Raw genomic sequence first — 17356 nt, 5'->3', positions numbered from 1 at the left:
GCCCTGCGCCCAGGTTGTCCTGTGCCGCCTGTATGAGAAATAACCAAACTATTCAATAACAATCTGGTGAAGAAATTTAAGAAAATTTATATTTTTTCAAAATAAAAAAATGCATTTCATGTTTATATAGCTTTATTTTAATCCAAATTCAAACAGGCGAATGCAGGTCAGTCTCCCGCTACGTTATCCGCCACAGTTTGAAACTCGTTGGGGTGCTGGGGCACAATAAACAAGCGGTGGTCGGGACTGTCAGGGGAAGAAACAGAGCGGCTGCTTGACCAATAGTTCGGGACCGAAGGGGGTTTAAATATGTCCTTGCCCCCCGAGAAAGCTCTAGAACTGAAACAGATTATTCACAATCATCTGACAAAGGCAAGTGTTGTTTTTTTTCTTCATTTAGCGACCGTGCCCTGCTGCTACTTCAGTTAAACTGTTACACCGGTCGTGCTTTCTTCAGCGTTAAACAAATAGTCAGTGTTTCAAGTCCGTCCAATTAAAACTTTTTGTCTGCTTTGCCAGCTTATGGCTTGTATAAATCTGTCAAGTGTCCGGCAAGGTCACGCACAAACAACTTCTAAAATGTCCAGAATTGTAAAACTTTCAGATAACAGTAGCAATATCACAAGTGTGTCCTACCGTAAGGGTTTCTTCATTTAACTTCTCCGTCAGTGGTAGGAGTCAACCGACGTTTTTTATATAGAGCCTTTCATTGAACACCTCCTCCCTCGGCGAGTACAGCCGTGGCCAGAAGTTCTGAGAATGACCCAAGTGTTGGTTTTCACAAAGTTTGCTGCTTCAGTGTTTTCAGATCTTTTTGTCAGATGTTTCTATAATAATAATAATAATAATAATACATTTTATTTATATAGCGCCTTTCCTATGCTAAAGGCACTTCACAGAGTTCAAGAAAGAACGGCAGGCTATACAGTATATAGTATTGTACTAAACCAGATAAATAAATAAAGAAGATAGTAAATTCAGATGGCATACTGAAGTAGAATTACAAGCATTTCATAAGTTTCAAAGGCTTTTATTGACAATGACATGAAGTTAATGCAAAGAGTCAATATTTGCAGAGTTGGCCCTTCTTTCTTTTTCCGGACCTCTGCAATTCACCTTAGCAGGCTGGCTATCAACTTCTGGGCCCAGTTTCTTACGTAATCAGGACATTGAGTTTGTCACAATTTGTGGGGTTTTTGTTTGTCATCCCGCCTCTTGAGGATTGACCGCAAGTTCTCAATGGGACTAAAGTCTGGGGAGTTTCCTGGCCATGGACCCCAAATTTCAATATTTTGTTCCCCAAGCCACTTAGTTATCACTTTTGCCTCATGGCCCGGTGCTTCATCATGTTGGTCACCAAACTGTTCTTGGATGGCAGGGAGAAGTTGCTGTCTGAGGATGTTTTGGTTCCATTCTTTATGCATGGCTCGGGAATTTGGGGATTTGGGGGCACCACCAGTGCAGAGCTTGCTCAGGAATGGCAGCAGGCAGGTGGGAGTGAGGCAGAGACATTTGGAGGATGGCCTGGGGTCAAGAAGGGCAGCAAAGAAGCCAAGAAAAACATCAGGGACAGACTGATATTTTGCAAAAGGGACAGGGATTGGACTGCTGGGGTCAAGTCATTTTCTCTGATGAATCCCCTTTCCGATTGTTTGGGGCATCCAGAAAAAGGAAAAAGTAAGCAGCACTGCCATCAGTCCTATGTCACGCCAACAGTAAAACATCCTGAGACCATTCATGTCACGTGGGGTTGCTTCTAAGCCAAGGCTGTGCTGGGCTCGCTCACAATTTTGCCTAAGAACACAGCCATGAATAAAGAATGGGACCCAAACATCTTCTGAGAGCAACTTCTCCTAGCCATCCAAGAACAGTTTGCTGACCCATAATGCCCTTTTCCAGCATGTTGGAGCACCGGGCCATAAGGCAAAAGCGAGAACTAAGCGGCTCGGGGAACAAAACATTGAACTTTGGAGTCCATGGCCAGGAAACTCCCCAGACCGTTAATCCCTTTGAGAACTTGCGGTCAATCCTCAAGAGGTGGGTGGACAAACAAAAACCCACCAATTCTGAAAAACTCCAAGCATTGATGATGCAAAAATGGGCTGCCATCAGTCAGGATTTGGCCGATAAGTTAATTGACAGCCTGCCAGGGTGAATTGCAGAGGTCTTGAAAAAGAAAGAAGGGCAAAAACTGTAAATATAAACATCATGTCATTGTCAATAAAAGCCTTTGAAAATTAGGACATGCTTGTAATTCTACTTCAGTACACCATAGAATCGTCTGAAAAAAGATCTAAAAATCACTGAAGCAGCAAACTCTCTGTAAAAACGAATACTTGTGTCATTCTCAACTTTTGGCCCCGACTGCATAATTCAAAGGGTAAAGACAACACTATCCATCTATCCATTTCCATAACCCGCTTATCCAGGGCAGGGTTGTGGGGCAGTCATTGGCCTCATAGACAGGAACAATCCCAGGAGAGGGTGCCAGCCCACCGCAGGGCAAACCCACACACAGAGGGACCAATTTACCAATGTCAGTCCACGTGGGAAGACATCAAAGCATCTGGGGAGAACATCCAAACTCCATGCACACTCAAACCCCAGTCTCCTTCACTGAGAGAAGGCAGTGCTACCACTGCACAACCGTGTCGCCCAATATTATTATTCATTTCTGACTTCAACATCTTCCATCCATTACTCTATTATATTATGATAGAACAGGGCGCCTCTGATGGTGTGCCTACTTGATCAGTAGCGAGGAGCAGGCAGTGGTAAAGATGGCCCTGTGCCTCAGCCCACAGGCAAGGTGGCCACACGGGTACCCAAAGAGATGCTGACGTGATTGGCTGAGGGATGATATTTGTGGAGGAGACCGGAGCTTCAGGAGGGAACCCACAGAGAGAACATGCAAACTCCACGCAGGGTGCAAATCAGAAGACAAGTCTGTGAGAGCCCAGAGCCTGTGTGATGGGCGCCTGACAGGACAATGGTGGTCCAAGTAAGCAAGTCAGCAGACTGAATCAAGAATGACAAGGGTTTACTGTAGCTGCTTCTCTAAACAACACATTCTTTTTTTTATTTCAGCGAATCATAATTTGCTGTTGGTTTAGTGACTTATAGACAGAAAATGGGGCAATTGGTGAGCATGCTCGGGGATGTTGTCGGGTAAATGTTGCGAGTCCATTCCTGAGTTCTGCTGGATTACTAAAGGTTGCCTACACTTTGGAAAATGTAACAAGATACTGAGCGGGTCTTCTCGGTTACACAACTGCACTGTTTTTTATTCATTTTTGTGGCATCTGTCAGGTCTTAGCCAGAGTTCCTCCCCTGGTGAGTGTGTTCAAGTTCATTTTTATACAATATCTGTTTTTTTTTTATCCTTTTATTGATATTACTATTACTTTTGTTGGCTATGTGCATTATTCTTTCTTTTTGATTTGCACCGGTAATCAGAAGGTTGCCTGTTCAAATCCCGTAATGCCAAAAGTGACACCACTTCGTTGGGCCCTTGAAGCAAGGCCCTCAGCCTGCAACTGCTCCGTCCTGGGGATGAAATTAACCTGCATCCGGCCCTGCAGGGAAAAACCTGGGGGTTGGTGGCAGAATTGGCACTCCGGCCACCATAAAAAAAACCTCACACTGTGCCATTCCATCTGAACTATTGGGGTGCTGAGGTGTCACCCATCGCATGGCTGCACTCGGGTCCTAATCTGGGACCCTGAGTTGGTTTGTCATGTGGTGGGTGCAGCAATGTGCTTTATCGGCGCCTGCTCCTAACCTCTGCCTGTCTAATGTTCCTCACATTTTAATGTCTCCAAACGGGACCACCTGCCAGAAACTGCCCTATAAAGCTGAAGGGTCTCCCATAGTTCCTCACAATTCATTTTCAGCATACCTAGGAGTGGTGACCTTATGTGTGTTTTGTTGTGAATTATATTATTATCCATCCATCCATCCATCCATTTATTTTCCAACCCGCTGAACCAGAACACAGGGTCACGGGGGTCTGCTGGAACCAATCCCAGCCAACAGAGGGCACAAGGCAGGAACTAACCGCAGGACACACACAAACACACTAGGGCCAATTTAGAATCACCAATCCACCTAACCTGCATGTCTTTGGACTGTGGGAGGAAACCCACGCAGACACGGGGAGAACATGCAAACTCCACGCAGGGAGGACCCGGGAATCGAACCCGGGTCTCCTAACTGCGAGGCAGCAGCGCTACCCACTGTGCCACCCTATTATTATTATTATTAATTTTTTTTTTACTTCTTGCTCTGTTCTTGACTTCACATTATGTATTGTGTTTTTGAGACATTGTTCGTTATGTTAGCCTTGCTGGCAACTCATTTAGGCCTTTTGTGCTCTTCAGAGTTATCTGTTTCATTGTTCTATTCAGGAAAACCTTTGTATCCAATGTTACACATACCCTGCTGTGTTTTTTTGTTTTTTTTTCTAAGACTCTGTTAAGCACCTTGAGCATGGGAACGGTGCTATATAAATAAAATGTAATACAGTATTATTATTATTAGACAGGGCATTGTGTGTTTTTTTTTCCTTTGTTACTAACTGAGATTTGGGGGTGATGTCCCCATCTAGTGGGCATTTTTGGAAGTGCCTTTGGGACAGCTAGCCCCCAACAGTATCATGTCACTTGTCTGGTCTGCCAGTCCCACCATCAACGATACTTCAGCTCAGTATATAATTGTTTTTTTCCTACTTTGTGCTGTACTATTGTGCTTTATTACATTTCTGCCTTTTCACATGAAAGATTGTACAGTAAATGTTCCATCTTATTAAAATGATTAGAACATGGATGGTTCAGCACACTACTAAATAGGCTGATTGGTGGCAAGTACGCATTTTGACCCCGTGTTATAACGATATCATAGCCCCTAATCGTTTGTTTCAGTCACCTTTTGCTTCTGTGTAAAATTTAATTCATTTATTTTGAGCACTGACATGTATTTCAGTAGATTGATATCCATGGAAAGATCCGGGATGTTCTGGCAGAGACTGTTCATGAAGACATGGAACGTGCAGGCCACCAGAACCTCTCTGAAGAGGATTTAATGAAGGCACTGCGACGAAGGGGAATCATAGATGACGTCATGAAAGAAGTCCGGTTTGTTGAGGTAATGAAAAGCCTTTGCCAAAGGGGTCTCTTTTTACAATAAAACGTGTGCTCATCTAGGGGTGCGCTTGGTTTGTTCTCTTTTCGCACATCTTTGCTTTAGATGTGGTCTCCCAATTGCGTTATATACCATAACGTCCTTTGATTTATATTCTTTAGTTTTTGAGATATAGCTTAACATTTTATTTATCTTTTTAACTGCTTTTGTGCATTGCTTAGACGATGAGAATGTTATGTCAACATAAACCCATAAATCTTTTTTGAAGGTTGCTCAGTGTCCCCCACCTTGTATTTATAATTGACTAACTGTCCCCCACGGCTTCACCAATGTAGTAGTGAAACAGAACAAACAGATTTTTCAAGTTAACAAACAGGTATCGCTAGCTAAGCGGAGGCAAGGTGCACTCCAACACATGGCGAGAGGAAGACTGACTCGAATGTAGGTTGGCGCGTGAGTGAAGAGGACCCCACCCGGCCCCCCACTCCTGACATCACGCTTACCCCCTCCCCTCGGCCCACAGCCTCTGTCTTGGATTAGCACAAACGAATCTCTCCTGCAAGAGAACTCTGATACGTCGCGCAGTGAGAGAAGTCGCAAATTCAATCGGAACATTCAAGCAAACTATAGAAAAACACCAGATCTAAATCCGTTAAGTAGTTCACTCGTGAAAAGCAGACAGACAGACAGACAGATGTTGGATTTTATGTATTGATAGAGAGAGTTGTTAAAATCGGTTTATGGTGACACTGCTCCAACAACAAGTGGTTTGATCGAGTTCGTAATGGGTCTGACTCGGTTGAAGGCGAGAAAAGATCAGGATGTCCTTCAGCACAAATAACCAAGGAAAATGTTCAAACGGTTTCATTCTTCATCGTGACAAAGCACCTCGTCACACATCCCTTCTAGTACGACCATTTCTGTCGAATAAAAACATTACGCTGTGTCCGCATCCACCTTATTCGCCGGATTTGGCACCGTGCAACTTCTGGCTGTTCCCTAAATTTAAAATGATCATAAGAGGCAAATGATTTCAATCCATTGAGGACATCCAGGCAACCACGACAGCCCAACTAAAGACACTCTCGAAAGAAATCTTCACAAAATGGCAGGAGAGTTGGGAGAAGTGCATTCCAAGTGGAGGAGAGTATTTTGAGGAGGACTAGTCGTTGTAAATCTTTTACTGCAATAAACGTTTCTTTTTTTAAAACATTCACCGTATTTTTTGATCACACCTCGTACAGTGGATATCCACTGTATTGTGAGCTTCTGGGTATTCCCAAAGAAGGGCTGCGGGAAGCTGAAGAGATGTGGTGGCCTGGGCTCAGATTTATGAAACCGCATTCTGTGCAAACATCAGGATTCAGAAAAGAAAACTTGATGGGAGAATGTGTGTGTGTGTGGTTTACAGCAAATCTGACCCTTCTGTACCCAACTTTTTAGAGAAACCGAGAAATGACGGCACCTTCGACCAATTTAGGGAATTGCAAGCAAACCATCTAAACAATGACTTGTCTAAATCTAGTAACTCGTATCACCAAGCTGTTATCGTCAAGCTGATGTGACAAACATGGCTCAGAAATGATGACTATGATGTAGACACTGCTTTAGTTCTCTTTTAAGAGGGCGAATGCTGCAAGTTTGCACTCAAACTTTTTTTTTTCACTCCATTAATTTATATCCGCTACGTGCTGTCACTTCACAAGAAACTGGCCAACAGGTCAGGAATATCTCGGCCAAGCTTCACTCCGTCAGGCCTGCTGTGCTAGAAGCCATTAGTCGACCTACAAGGTGCTACATGTGGTGTGGGTGCACACACATAAAACGTTAGAGGTTTTTGCCAATAGAAAAGGGCAATTTGCAGCTGTTTTTGTTTCTCCTAATGTAATCGGAGCAATTTACCTCCCTCGTATTTCAATAAGGGCACCTAGCGAGAATGAAGCTGCCTTTGTTAACCGTAAGTAGTGATGTTCCATTAATGCCCAGATGAGAACTGACAAACACTGTGGCTTGTTGGCCTCGGTCAGCCTGTGATTTGTTCATTTTAAGGCAAAGTACAGGGCTGTTGAAAATGAAAGAGCAGATTTCAAAAATGTATTTCAAACAAACTGTATAAGACAGAAACGCATTCCGCACGTCACAGGATAGAGGAAAGTTCAAAGTTTGGTCCAATGGTCCTTGAGGTTGCATGCACTCAACATGAGCACCACGTGTCGTGTGACAAACATCAGAACGGGAGACCATTTCTGGCCACACACGAGTCAACTGGTCCCCTAGTTCCTAAATTCACAGCTTCCTCAATTCGATGTTGCAAATCTTGAAGATTAGCAGGCATAGGTGGAACAAACGCTCTTTCATTAATATACCCCCATAGATACAAATCGCTGGAGGTAAGGTTGTCCACCTCTTCTAATCCACCGTCCTGGAATGGTGTCGTTCAGGTAATGCCGGACTTCCAAGTGGAAATGAGGCGGGGCGCCATCTCACATGAAAATGAAGTCCTTCGAATCTTCTTGAAGTTGAATTTTTAAACTTTGAACTTTCCAGTGACGTGTGGAATGTGTTTCTGTCTTATACAGTTTGTTCTTCTCTTTCGTTTTGAACAGCCCTGTACTGTACGTGATTGGTCACAGCCTTCTTGTTGCTAAGGTAACTGGCAGAACCCTCCGTTTTTCATATACTCTTCACAGTAACAGCAATCCTTTCATTACATGTGCCAGGTGATAGTTGGTCCCCACACTGATGCTGGCCTCTTACACCTTTCCTACCCCGAGAGCGCAGAGGACAATGCCAAACGCGCTGTTGGTGCCCTCAGTTGTGGGGTGCGGCACAGTGCAGAAGAGGGGAGGCTGCTGTGCCAAGCAGTGAAGGTCTGCAGTGTCCTGATTGCATATGTATGAGGTCGATTTGTATGATATGGTTGTTTCAGAGTGGCAATCGAGCGGAGTGTGAGGTGTGTTCACGTACAGCCATTAACAAGATGATTATGATTTATAAAGGCTAAATTGTGCAGAAATGTGCGTATGCCAGACTTCTCAGATGTTTTTTTTTTGTGTGCCATATGCATATTTTCACACTCAAATCCAGGCAAAGTTTTATAAATGGGACCCCAGTCTGGTTATCTCACTGTCTTGCTAACACAATCTTTACCGAGACAAGCAGATTGAAAATAATGATGATGGTAATTAGTACAAATTATAAAAAAAATTACGGCTAGCTGGGACTAAAACTGCAGCAAATTTAAACTCTGCTAAGATAAAGGTGGTTCTGTTAAGACTGCTTGGACAAATCGCACATAATTACTTTTAGATCATTCCAAAGGTTATAACCCCTATAAACTAAAGGATTTGTTACCGGCAGCAGGTTTTGTTTGTTCCCAGATGTATAGAATCATCTGTGTCTTGTGACTGCAGACGTAAAGTGAGCATTAAGCTCGTAAAGGGGAAAGAAGCCCAAGTGATTCTCAGGTGTGTAAAATCACGCAAGGTCTTCAACTAAAAGGAAAGGACTTACAAGTGGCAGTAGTGAGGAAGAGTATGGATGGTTTGAACTCTCTGGATGTAGTAATCTGTTGTGTTACGCAATTACAAGTTGTTAACCCGGGGCTCAACCGATCTGGTATGGAAATTTCTATTGTTGTCCACATATTGATTTGGCAAAATTTTACACCGGATGCCCTTCCTGACATAACCCTCCCCATTTACCCGGGCTTGGGACCGGCACGAAGAAGCACACTGGTTTGTGCATCTCTTGTGTCTGGGTTTATGCAATTACAAGTTATTGTGATTAAATATTTCATTTTTTCTTCTAAGCGGTATTTGTTTAATTTTATAAATTCTGTGATGTCCATTTGACGTGTCATTCAGTTTTTATTTGTGAATGGTTTTCTCCGCCATTAAAGTGAGCAGTTGACTGTGGCAATTTCTTTTGAAAGGAGGTGTCTGGAAGAGGAGCAGCATCGACATCGAAGCCTTCAACACATTTTGTCGACAAAGATCCAACAGAGTTACGGAAAAGTAAGTTTCAGTAATTCCTTATGATGTTCAAAACGTGCACTGCCTGTTTAGAACTGGTAGCAACAAAAGCTTCAGAATTCTGAAATGAAAAGGCAAATTGTGGGTAAAGCTTGGTTTATCTGAAGTTACAAAGGGGTACGTGTAGCTGGGAATATTATTACAGTACTACATAAAAATTGGCCTCATGGACACTTGAGGGCGCTGTTGCCCTGTGAAACCCAATAAACAGATACTCCGGACACAGGTTTAAAAGCACTAAGAAGATTTTTAATCCTATGCCTCACTTTAGTGCCTCCAAAGCACCACATCTACCAAACACACAAAAAATAAACACAATAATTCTCCTCCTGTCCTCCCAGCAAGCTCTGTCACACTCCCTCCCAACTCCAGCTCGCTTGCTGGGTCTCCAACTGTCCTTTTATATAGTCCTCAACCCAGAAGTGCTTCTGTCCTTCTGCCTACGTGACTGGCTCGCACTTCCGGGTCAGATGGAGAAGTTGAGTTTTCTGTCAGCCCAGAAGTACTTTGGGACTTCTGTCCCCATGACTCGATAGTACTTCCAGGCTATAGAAAAAATACTAGTCTCCAAGTCCCCCTGCAGCGTCTCTTGGCAGCACCCACGGCATCCAGCAGGGCTGAGAAGCCAAACTCCAAATCCCATGGTGCCCTGCAGGAACCTGGGGTACCGCTATGCTTCAGGGACATTGCCGTCTGGCGTCTTGGGGGAGGCAGTGTCCCTCCATAGCTGCTTTCTCCCATCTTTCTTCCCTTTGGGCGTCCCGTCTGCCACAGCCTATATAATAAAACATTCGTAATCGTCCTCAGGCTGCATCGCCGCTCTACTTTGTCTTGTCTCAGTCGTCATCCTCCTTTAATGCTTTGTGTACCAAGTCACCCTTGATGTTGTCAGACTCATTTTGTCATTTTCTGTCATCCTCTAATTCTCTTGCCAGTGACTCCAGTTTTCATAATTGTACTAATAAAGTCTTTACTCCTGACCACATGTATAAGCCACCTTAACCTTATGTTTGCACTTTATCGTTGATGTTGACCATTCCCAGGTCATTATGCGGAAATCCATGTCGGCATTCACCTTTCAATCCTCTCCAGGAGATCCCTTGACTCCCTGCAGTGCTGGTCTTATCATATACTGTACCTGTAAAGTTTAGCTTTCAGGTACGGGGGTATCTTTTTGTCACAATTACTTACTGTGTAAGTCACTTTAATTCTCTCTTGTATTCATCTGTCACATCCACTGTTTTCTTCCAACACTGAAGCTCTTTGCTTTGCTTTACTTGGTTTCCTCTTCTGTCGGTGATTATTTATTTGTTCAGAGTTCAGGCCTACTGTAGTTTTGGATTACCTGTTGGACCTTCTATAGACTGGTGTGTGTGTGCCTCTCCTAATCAGTTCAATGCACTGAACTGATCACAGGTGGACTCCAAACAAACAGAGGAACCTCTCAAAGATGATCACTAGAAGAGCATGCAGTTGAGGCAGTGACACAGCAAATGGTCTGAATACTTGTGTCAACGTGATACTTCAGTTCTTCATTTTAAATAAAATTTGAAAAAAGTCGTAAAATCTGGTTATCGCTTTGTCTTTCTGGGGGTGTTGCTTGATGACTGGAAAAAAATAAAAATAAATCATTTTGCCACAAGGTTTCAACATAGCAAAAAGTCAAACGTTCTAAATACTTTCTGTATACCTGTATTTATTACATACTATGATTTTTATTTACAGCAAACATTGATCCGACAAGAAGATACCTTTACCTACAGGTATTGGGAGGAAAGGCCTTCCTTGAGTATCTTCAGGAACCGCAAAATTTACCTGGACAGCCCTGCTCAACTTTGACTCTGTACCTGCATTTCCGAAACCAGCGCTTTCGCTCCAAACCTGTCCCTTGTTCATGTGAGCCAGACTTGCAGGAAGGGTTTCTTCTCGAGATTCACAAGGACATATTAGGTAATGAGAAACTTGTTAATCTATTGTACTTAATTAGTTCCAATATGAGTATGTTGAGCAAGATTTTAGTTTATAAAAATATTTATATAAATTAAGAATTGAATGTCTCTTCTCAAAGAAAGCCTGGGTAGAGATTGTGACTACAAAGCTGATCTGAAAACTTGTGCAGAATAAAGTTGTTCCAGTTCTGTACATCAGGCCATTGTCCAGTATGCTTCGGCACTAATCAATTAATTTTACTTAATTTTATATTATATTAGCCGAGCCCAGTGGCTCTGCCCGCGTAGAAGTGAAATGGGACAGTGACGAGGGCCCTGCTCAGCTACGCACTCCTGGCGTCACGCTTTCGCCTCCTATCGGCCTGCAGCCTCTGTCTCGGATTTGTGCAAATAAATCACTCCTGCAAGGGAAGTATGATTCTTAGCGCAATGAGAGAAGTCGCAAAATCAATTCCAATGTTCAGGCGTATTATAGAAAAAAAAAAAAACGGATCTAAATCCATCAATTAGTGCTCTTATGAAAAGCAGACAGATGTTGGATTTTATATATTGTAAGTAAGTGGCGCCTGAGGGCACTGTTGCCCTGTGAAACCCAACAGACGGATAAAGACACAGGTTTAAAAGCACCAAGAAGTATTTTAATTTTCTTCTTAATTGGTGCATTCAAAGCACCCCAGCCACAATAAATACACAATAAATTTCCTCCTCTCCTCCCAGCAGCTCTGTCACGCTCCCTCCCAACTCCGGCTCACTTGCTGGGTCTCCCATAGTCCTTTATATAGTTCTTGACTCTGAAGTGCTTCTCCTCTTTTGTGACTTGTCAGCACTTCCGGGTCAGATGGAGGATCACATTTTTCTTCATCCCGAAAGTTCTTCTGTCCTACAGTCCCCATGAATTGTGAGTGTTATGTGAATTTCCCCTTGGGATTAATAAAGTATCTCTCTATCTCTCTATCTATCTCTTGGCTATATTGGAAATGGAAATCCCCGTGTCTCCCAGCAGCGTCCCCTGGCGGCACACATGGTACCCAACGGGGCTGTGAAGCCAAAATCCATCTCCCATAGTGCCCTGCGGGAATTTGGGGCACTGCTAAGCAGCAGGGAAGTCGCCATATAGCGTCCCGGGGTTTTTGGCCGGGTTGAGCTGTCGGCCGTCTTTCACAATAATATATATATACACAGTCACAAAAAGCACTATATATATATATATATATATATATATATATATATAAACTGCTCAAAAAAATTAAAGGAACACTTTGAAAACACATCAGATCTCAATGGGAAAAAGAAATCCTCCTGGATATCTATACTGATATAGACTGGGTAATGTGTTAGGAACGAAAGGATGCCACATCGTTTGATGGAAATGAAAATGATCAACCTACAGAGCCCTGAATTCAAAGATGCCCCAAAAATCAGAGTGAAAAAATGATGTGGCAGGCTAGTCCATTTTGCCAAAATTTAATTGCAGCAACTCAAATTGTACGCAGCACTTTGTATGGCCCCTGTGTTCTTGTATACATGCCTGACAACATCGGTGCATGCTTCTAATGAGATGACAGATGGTGTTGTGGGGATCTCCTCCCAGATCTGGACCAGGGCATCACTGAGCTCCTGGACAGTCTGAGGTGCAACCTGGTGGCATTGGATGGACCAAAACATAATGTCCCAGAGGTGTTCTATTGGATTTAGGTCAGGAAAGTGTGGTGGCCAGTCAATGGTATCAATTCCTTCATCCTCCAGGAACTGCCTGCATACTCTCACCACATGAGGCCAGGAATTGTCGTGCACCAGGAGCCACTGTACCAGCATAGGGTCTGACAATGGGTCCAAGGATTTCATCCTGATACCTAATGGCAGCCAAGGTGCCTTTGTCAAGCCTGTAGCGGTCTGTGTGACCCTCCATGGATATGCCTCCCCAGACAATCATTAACCCACCACCAAACTGCTCATGCTGAATGATGTTACAGGCAGCATAATGTTCTCCATGGCTTCTCCAGACCCTTTCACTTCTGTCACGTGCTCAGGGTGAACCTGCTCTCATCTGTAAAAAGCACAGGGCACCAGTGGTGCATCTGCCAATTCTGGTATTCTATGGCGAATGCCAATCGAGCTGCATGCTGCTGGGCAGTGAGCTCAGGGCCCATTAGAGGACATGGGGCCCTTGGGTCACCCTCATGAAGTCTTTCTGGTTGTTTGGTCAGAGACATTCACACCAGTGGCCTGCTGGAGGTCATTTTGTAGGGCTCTGGCAGTGCTCATCCTGTTCCTCCTTGCCCAAAGGAGCAGATACTGGTCCTGCTGATGGGTTATGGACCTTCTATGGCCCTCTCCAGCTCTCCTAGAGTAACTGCTTGTCTCCTAGAATCTCCTCCATGCCCTTGAGACTGTGCAGGGAGACACAGCAAACCTTCTGGCAATGACACGTATTGATGTGCCATCCTGGAGAAGTTGGACTACCTGTGCAACCTCTGTAGGGTCCAGGTATCGCCTCATGCTACCAGTAGTGACACTGACTGTAGCCAAATGCAAAACTAGTGAAGAAACAGTCAGAAAAGATGAGGAGGGAAAAATGTCAGTGGCCTCCACCTGTTAAACCATTCCTGTTTTGGGGGTCATCTCATTGTTGCCCCTCTAGTGCATCTGTTGTTAATTTCATTAACACCACAGCAGCTGAAACTGATTAACAACCCCTCCGCTACTTAACTGACCAGATTAATAACCCATAAGTTTCATTGACTTTATGCTATACTCTGATTAAAAAGTGTTCCTTTAATTCTTTTGAGCAGTATAGTTTTTTATATATTTTTGAGCAGTATAGTTTTTATATATATATATATAGGAAAAGCCAGGAGCCTAACCCAGCAAGCATATGGCACAAGTCAGTAACAATCCCTTTGCAGGGTGAATATATATAATATATACACACACACACACGGACCACTTTTGTATTGCCAGTCCACCAAACCTGCCTGTGGGAGGAAACCAGAACACCCGAAGGAAATCCACAAAGACAATAGGAGAACATGCAAAATCCAATCAAGTAGGTCCTGGGATGTGAACCTCCGAAATAAAGACAATGCAGGCTGTGTTCCCATACTTCCAAGAGACCATGATTAAATGAACCTGCCAATGACAGCCTACTAGTCAGCTATTAAGCCATTTTCTGAAATTGTTTAATAAATCTCAATATCCCAGAAGGTCAAAGTCTAATCCAGCAGAAGCAGACATGATGCACAAACCAACTATGGACAGGGTGCCAGTCTGTCATATTTCTGATGCACACAGACTCTTGGATTTATTCTTACCTGGCCCATTTATATTCCAGGGACATTTGTAAAATGAAGGGTAGAAGATTCAGAATTACATGGGCTGTGATTTATTTTATTTTTTTTTTGCGGATGGAGTCTGCCAGACAGACATACATAGAGTGCGGAGTAACTGAACAGAGCTGTTCTGGCCTAGTGAGGAGCAACTGCATTTGGAAGACGGGAGTGTTGGAGAAAAGTAGTTGACAAAAAGAGAAACTGCTCTACCTTATAGTTAGTCAGTTTAACAAAACAAAATGCAGTTAAGTGTTTAATTAGTTGTGAAACTAAAGCTTGAGTTTGAGAGATTAAAACTTTGACAGAAAATTATGTACTCAGGATGTATTTGTGTTACTGGGTCACCAAAGGCTTCTCCGTGACAAAACGTCTGTGAGCTTTTAAATATACTTCTCATGGAGAGCATTGGAATCTTAGTTTAAAAAAAACAACAAAAGTGTAAACCAATAACCTTTTTTATTTTTTTCTGCGTGAGGGCAACAGGACGGTGCATTCAGACTATGGTATGTGCTAAATAATGTGATATGAAATATATACACCAAGACTAGGTCATTGAAAGGCTTTAAACAATAAGGCCGTAATAAAAAAAGTAATGACGAGTGCAGCTTAAAAGCTTTGAAATCCAATACCCTGTGGTACTGATCTGCTGTCCTTTTCTTCAACATAAACATGTACAAGTGGTGAGGTCTATCGAAACTGATTTTATTAAGACCAAAGTACACCTTTCAAGGAAAAGAACTGCAGCCAGCCTGGACAAACAAAATGATCTCATTGTGGAGGAAACAATGAAGGGGTGCAGGAGGTTCACTGAAACTAAGGCAGGTTTGCCACAGATACCCTGAAATGTCCTCTTTGGTGATCAGTTAAAGCGGGTTGTGTGGCCATCCCGGTGGGCCGCTAGTTGCTATTGTTTGTAATGGTAGTGGGTCACGTTGGGGGTCATGCAGTGGGTTCTGCCAATCATGCTTGATTTACCAAGGGGGGATACCCACTTTGATGGTCCTACTCGATTCACTGAAGTGGAAGGCTCTGACGATATTGCTTTAGTCACCAGGGGGGACAGCTATGATTATCGCACGTGATCTCTTAGGGTGTCGTAAAGACGCTTACAATGGGTGGTAGGGGTTGGAGTGAATCCTGACGCAAAAAAGGATGGGAAGCACTTGAGTTCGAGGAATGAGCAGAGGAGGTGATTAGATTACCTTAGATTCTGTCCACCCTGGCCATCGGACCTTACTCCTTTTCTGTGTTAACTATAATATGTCTTATTTTAATTTCTTATTTTTTCTTTTCTTCATTATGTAAAGCACTTTGAGCTACTTTTTGTATTAAAATGTGCTATATACAGTAAATAAATGTTGTCGATTAGCAATGCTTCTAAAAGGGGAGCAGTAATATCCTAGTTGGAACTCTGTCAGTCTCTGTCATTAGAGATAATGAAAGTTTTTAGGTTACAGTATATGGGGAAAAATAAATGTTATTGGTTTTTTTAAGAAAATTAGCTTTGAATTTGCAAATTTGTTTTTTAAAGCAGACATTTCAGTGTGGTAACGTATCATAATCCTAAAATTTGTAAAGCGGTGCATCGGTAGGCATCTGCAAAGTAAAACGAAGGTAACGGTTCAGCTACTCCGCTGAAACTCCACAGCCCTGCTCTTACTTTGTGCTTTTTTCCCCCACGGGAGTAACCATACTTTTATACTCCTGAAATGTAAGAAAATCTGTTTAGACTCGCTTAATTGAATTCAGGGTCCTGGAGGACTGGAGCCTATCTTGGCAGCACAGGCCCCGACTCTGAATGGGACAGGGACCTCTCGCAGAGTACGACGAGAAGAGTAAGGACATCATTTGCTGAAGCACGACAGAGATGGTCGTGGAGTTTAATCACCGTAAACTGTACTCTTTCCAGTAGTATTTAGGGGTATTTGAATTTTAATACATACTATATGCCAGATTTATCATTTTGTTGTTTAAAGATCAGGTTTCTGAATTATTATATAAAAATTACCAGCATATAACATTTTATATCCACAGCAAGAATAGATCTTTCATAGCACCATGTGTAACAGATCAATAATTTCAAATGACAGAACCTTTTTTTAGGCTAAGGTAGGGTTTAGGTTGGTTTACAGGGGGAAAAAAAATATTTAGATTACTTTAGTGTATTGTTGCGTTCTGTCTTTGGAATTATTTTTTTGTTGTACATTTTAGATGGTAATGAATATGCTACCCGCCTTTACTGGTAAGAATTTGGCGATTCTAAATTGTCCCTGGGGTGTGTGTGTGTGTGTGCCCTGCTGTGGGCTGGTGCCCTGCCCGGGGTTTGTTTCCTGCCTTGTTCCCTGTGTTGGCTGGGATTGGCTCCAGCAGACCCCCCGTGACCCTGTGATAGGATATAGCGGGTTGGATAATGGATGGATGAAGTATAGCATGATGCAGATAAAATCTGAAACTATTTTTGCACGCTCGTGTGCCTGTGGCAGTTCGCTGGTTACCTTTACGTTTAGCAAAGCCTGCTGACATACATTTATTTTATGCAACTTTCTTTATTTTCACCCACACTAAAAGAATACTTTAAAAAGATTTCTTTGGGTAAATGAATACCAATGAAGTTCTTTGGGTGTTTTACGAGAGAGCACCACAGACGTTTCCAGTTTGCAGTTTACTCCCAGTGGCTCAGTGATTATTAATGTGAGCGTCGGGCACTTTCACGTGTGGTCCTACCGTCCTCCTGAACCGCCATGTCCAGAATGCACTTCCTTTTTTCTCTTTAAACATGTTAATTTTTTAATTAATAAATCACAGGGAAGGATTAGTGAACTATTGCTTAAGGCTTGAACCAAATCTTTCAGTACAAATCCTTGAATTATTACATTACTAATAAGAGACTTTAACCATGAGCTGT

The 17356-nt window shown here is 42.9% G+C and overlaps 1 protein-coding gene across 2 annotated transcripts in view; it reads left to right on the top strand.

Moving 5' to 3' along the window:
- Positions 1-30: 30 nt before the first annotated feature.
- cep76 (centrosomal protein 76) overlaps positions 31-17356 on the top strand; it is a 43457-nt gene continuing 26131 nt past the window's right edge. The window contains exons 1-4 of one of the 2 annotated variants that reach the window (XM_039737940.1): positions 31-372; positions 4984-5142; positions 9074-9155; positions 10899-11123. In XM_039737940.1, coding sequence (XP_039593874.1) covers positions 310-372; positions 4984-5142; positions 9074-9155; positions 10899-11123 — 529 coding nt within the window. In that variant the 5' untranslated portion in view covers positions 31-309. Of the gene's footprint in view, positions 373-4980; positions 5143-9073; positions 9156-10898; positions 11124-17356 lie in introns of both variants that reach the window. The other variant, XM_039737941.1, reaches the window with a different exon arrangement.

Source organism: Polypterus senegalus, chromosome 16 (genome assembly GCF_016835505.1).
Source record: "Polypterus senegalus isolate Bchr_013 chromosome 16, ASM1683550v1, whole genome shotgun sequence".
Lineage (NCBI taxonomy): Eukaryota > Metazoa > Chordata > Cladistia > Polypteriformes > Polypteridae > Polypterus > Polypterus senegalus.
Note: the sequence above shows the minus strand (reverse complement) of the source record. Positions and strands in the feature narration are given on the sequence as shown.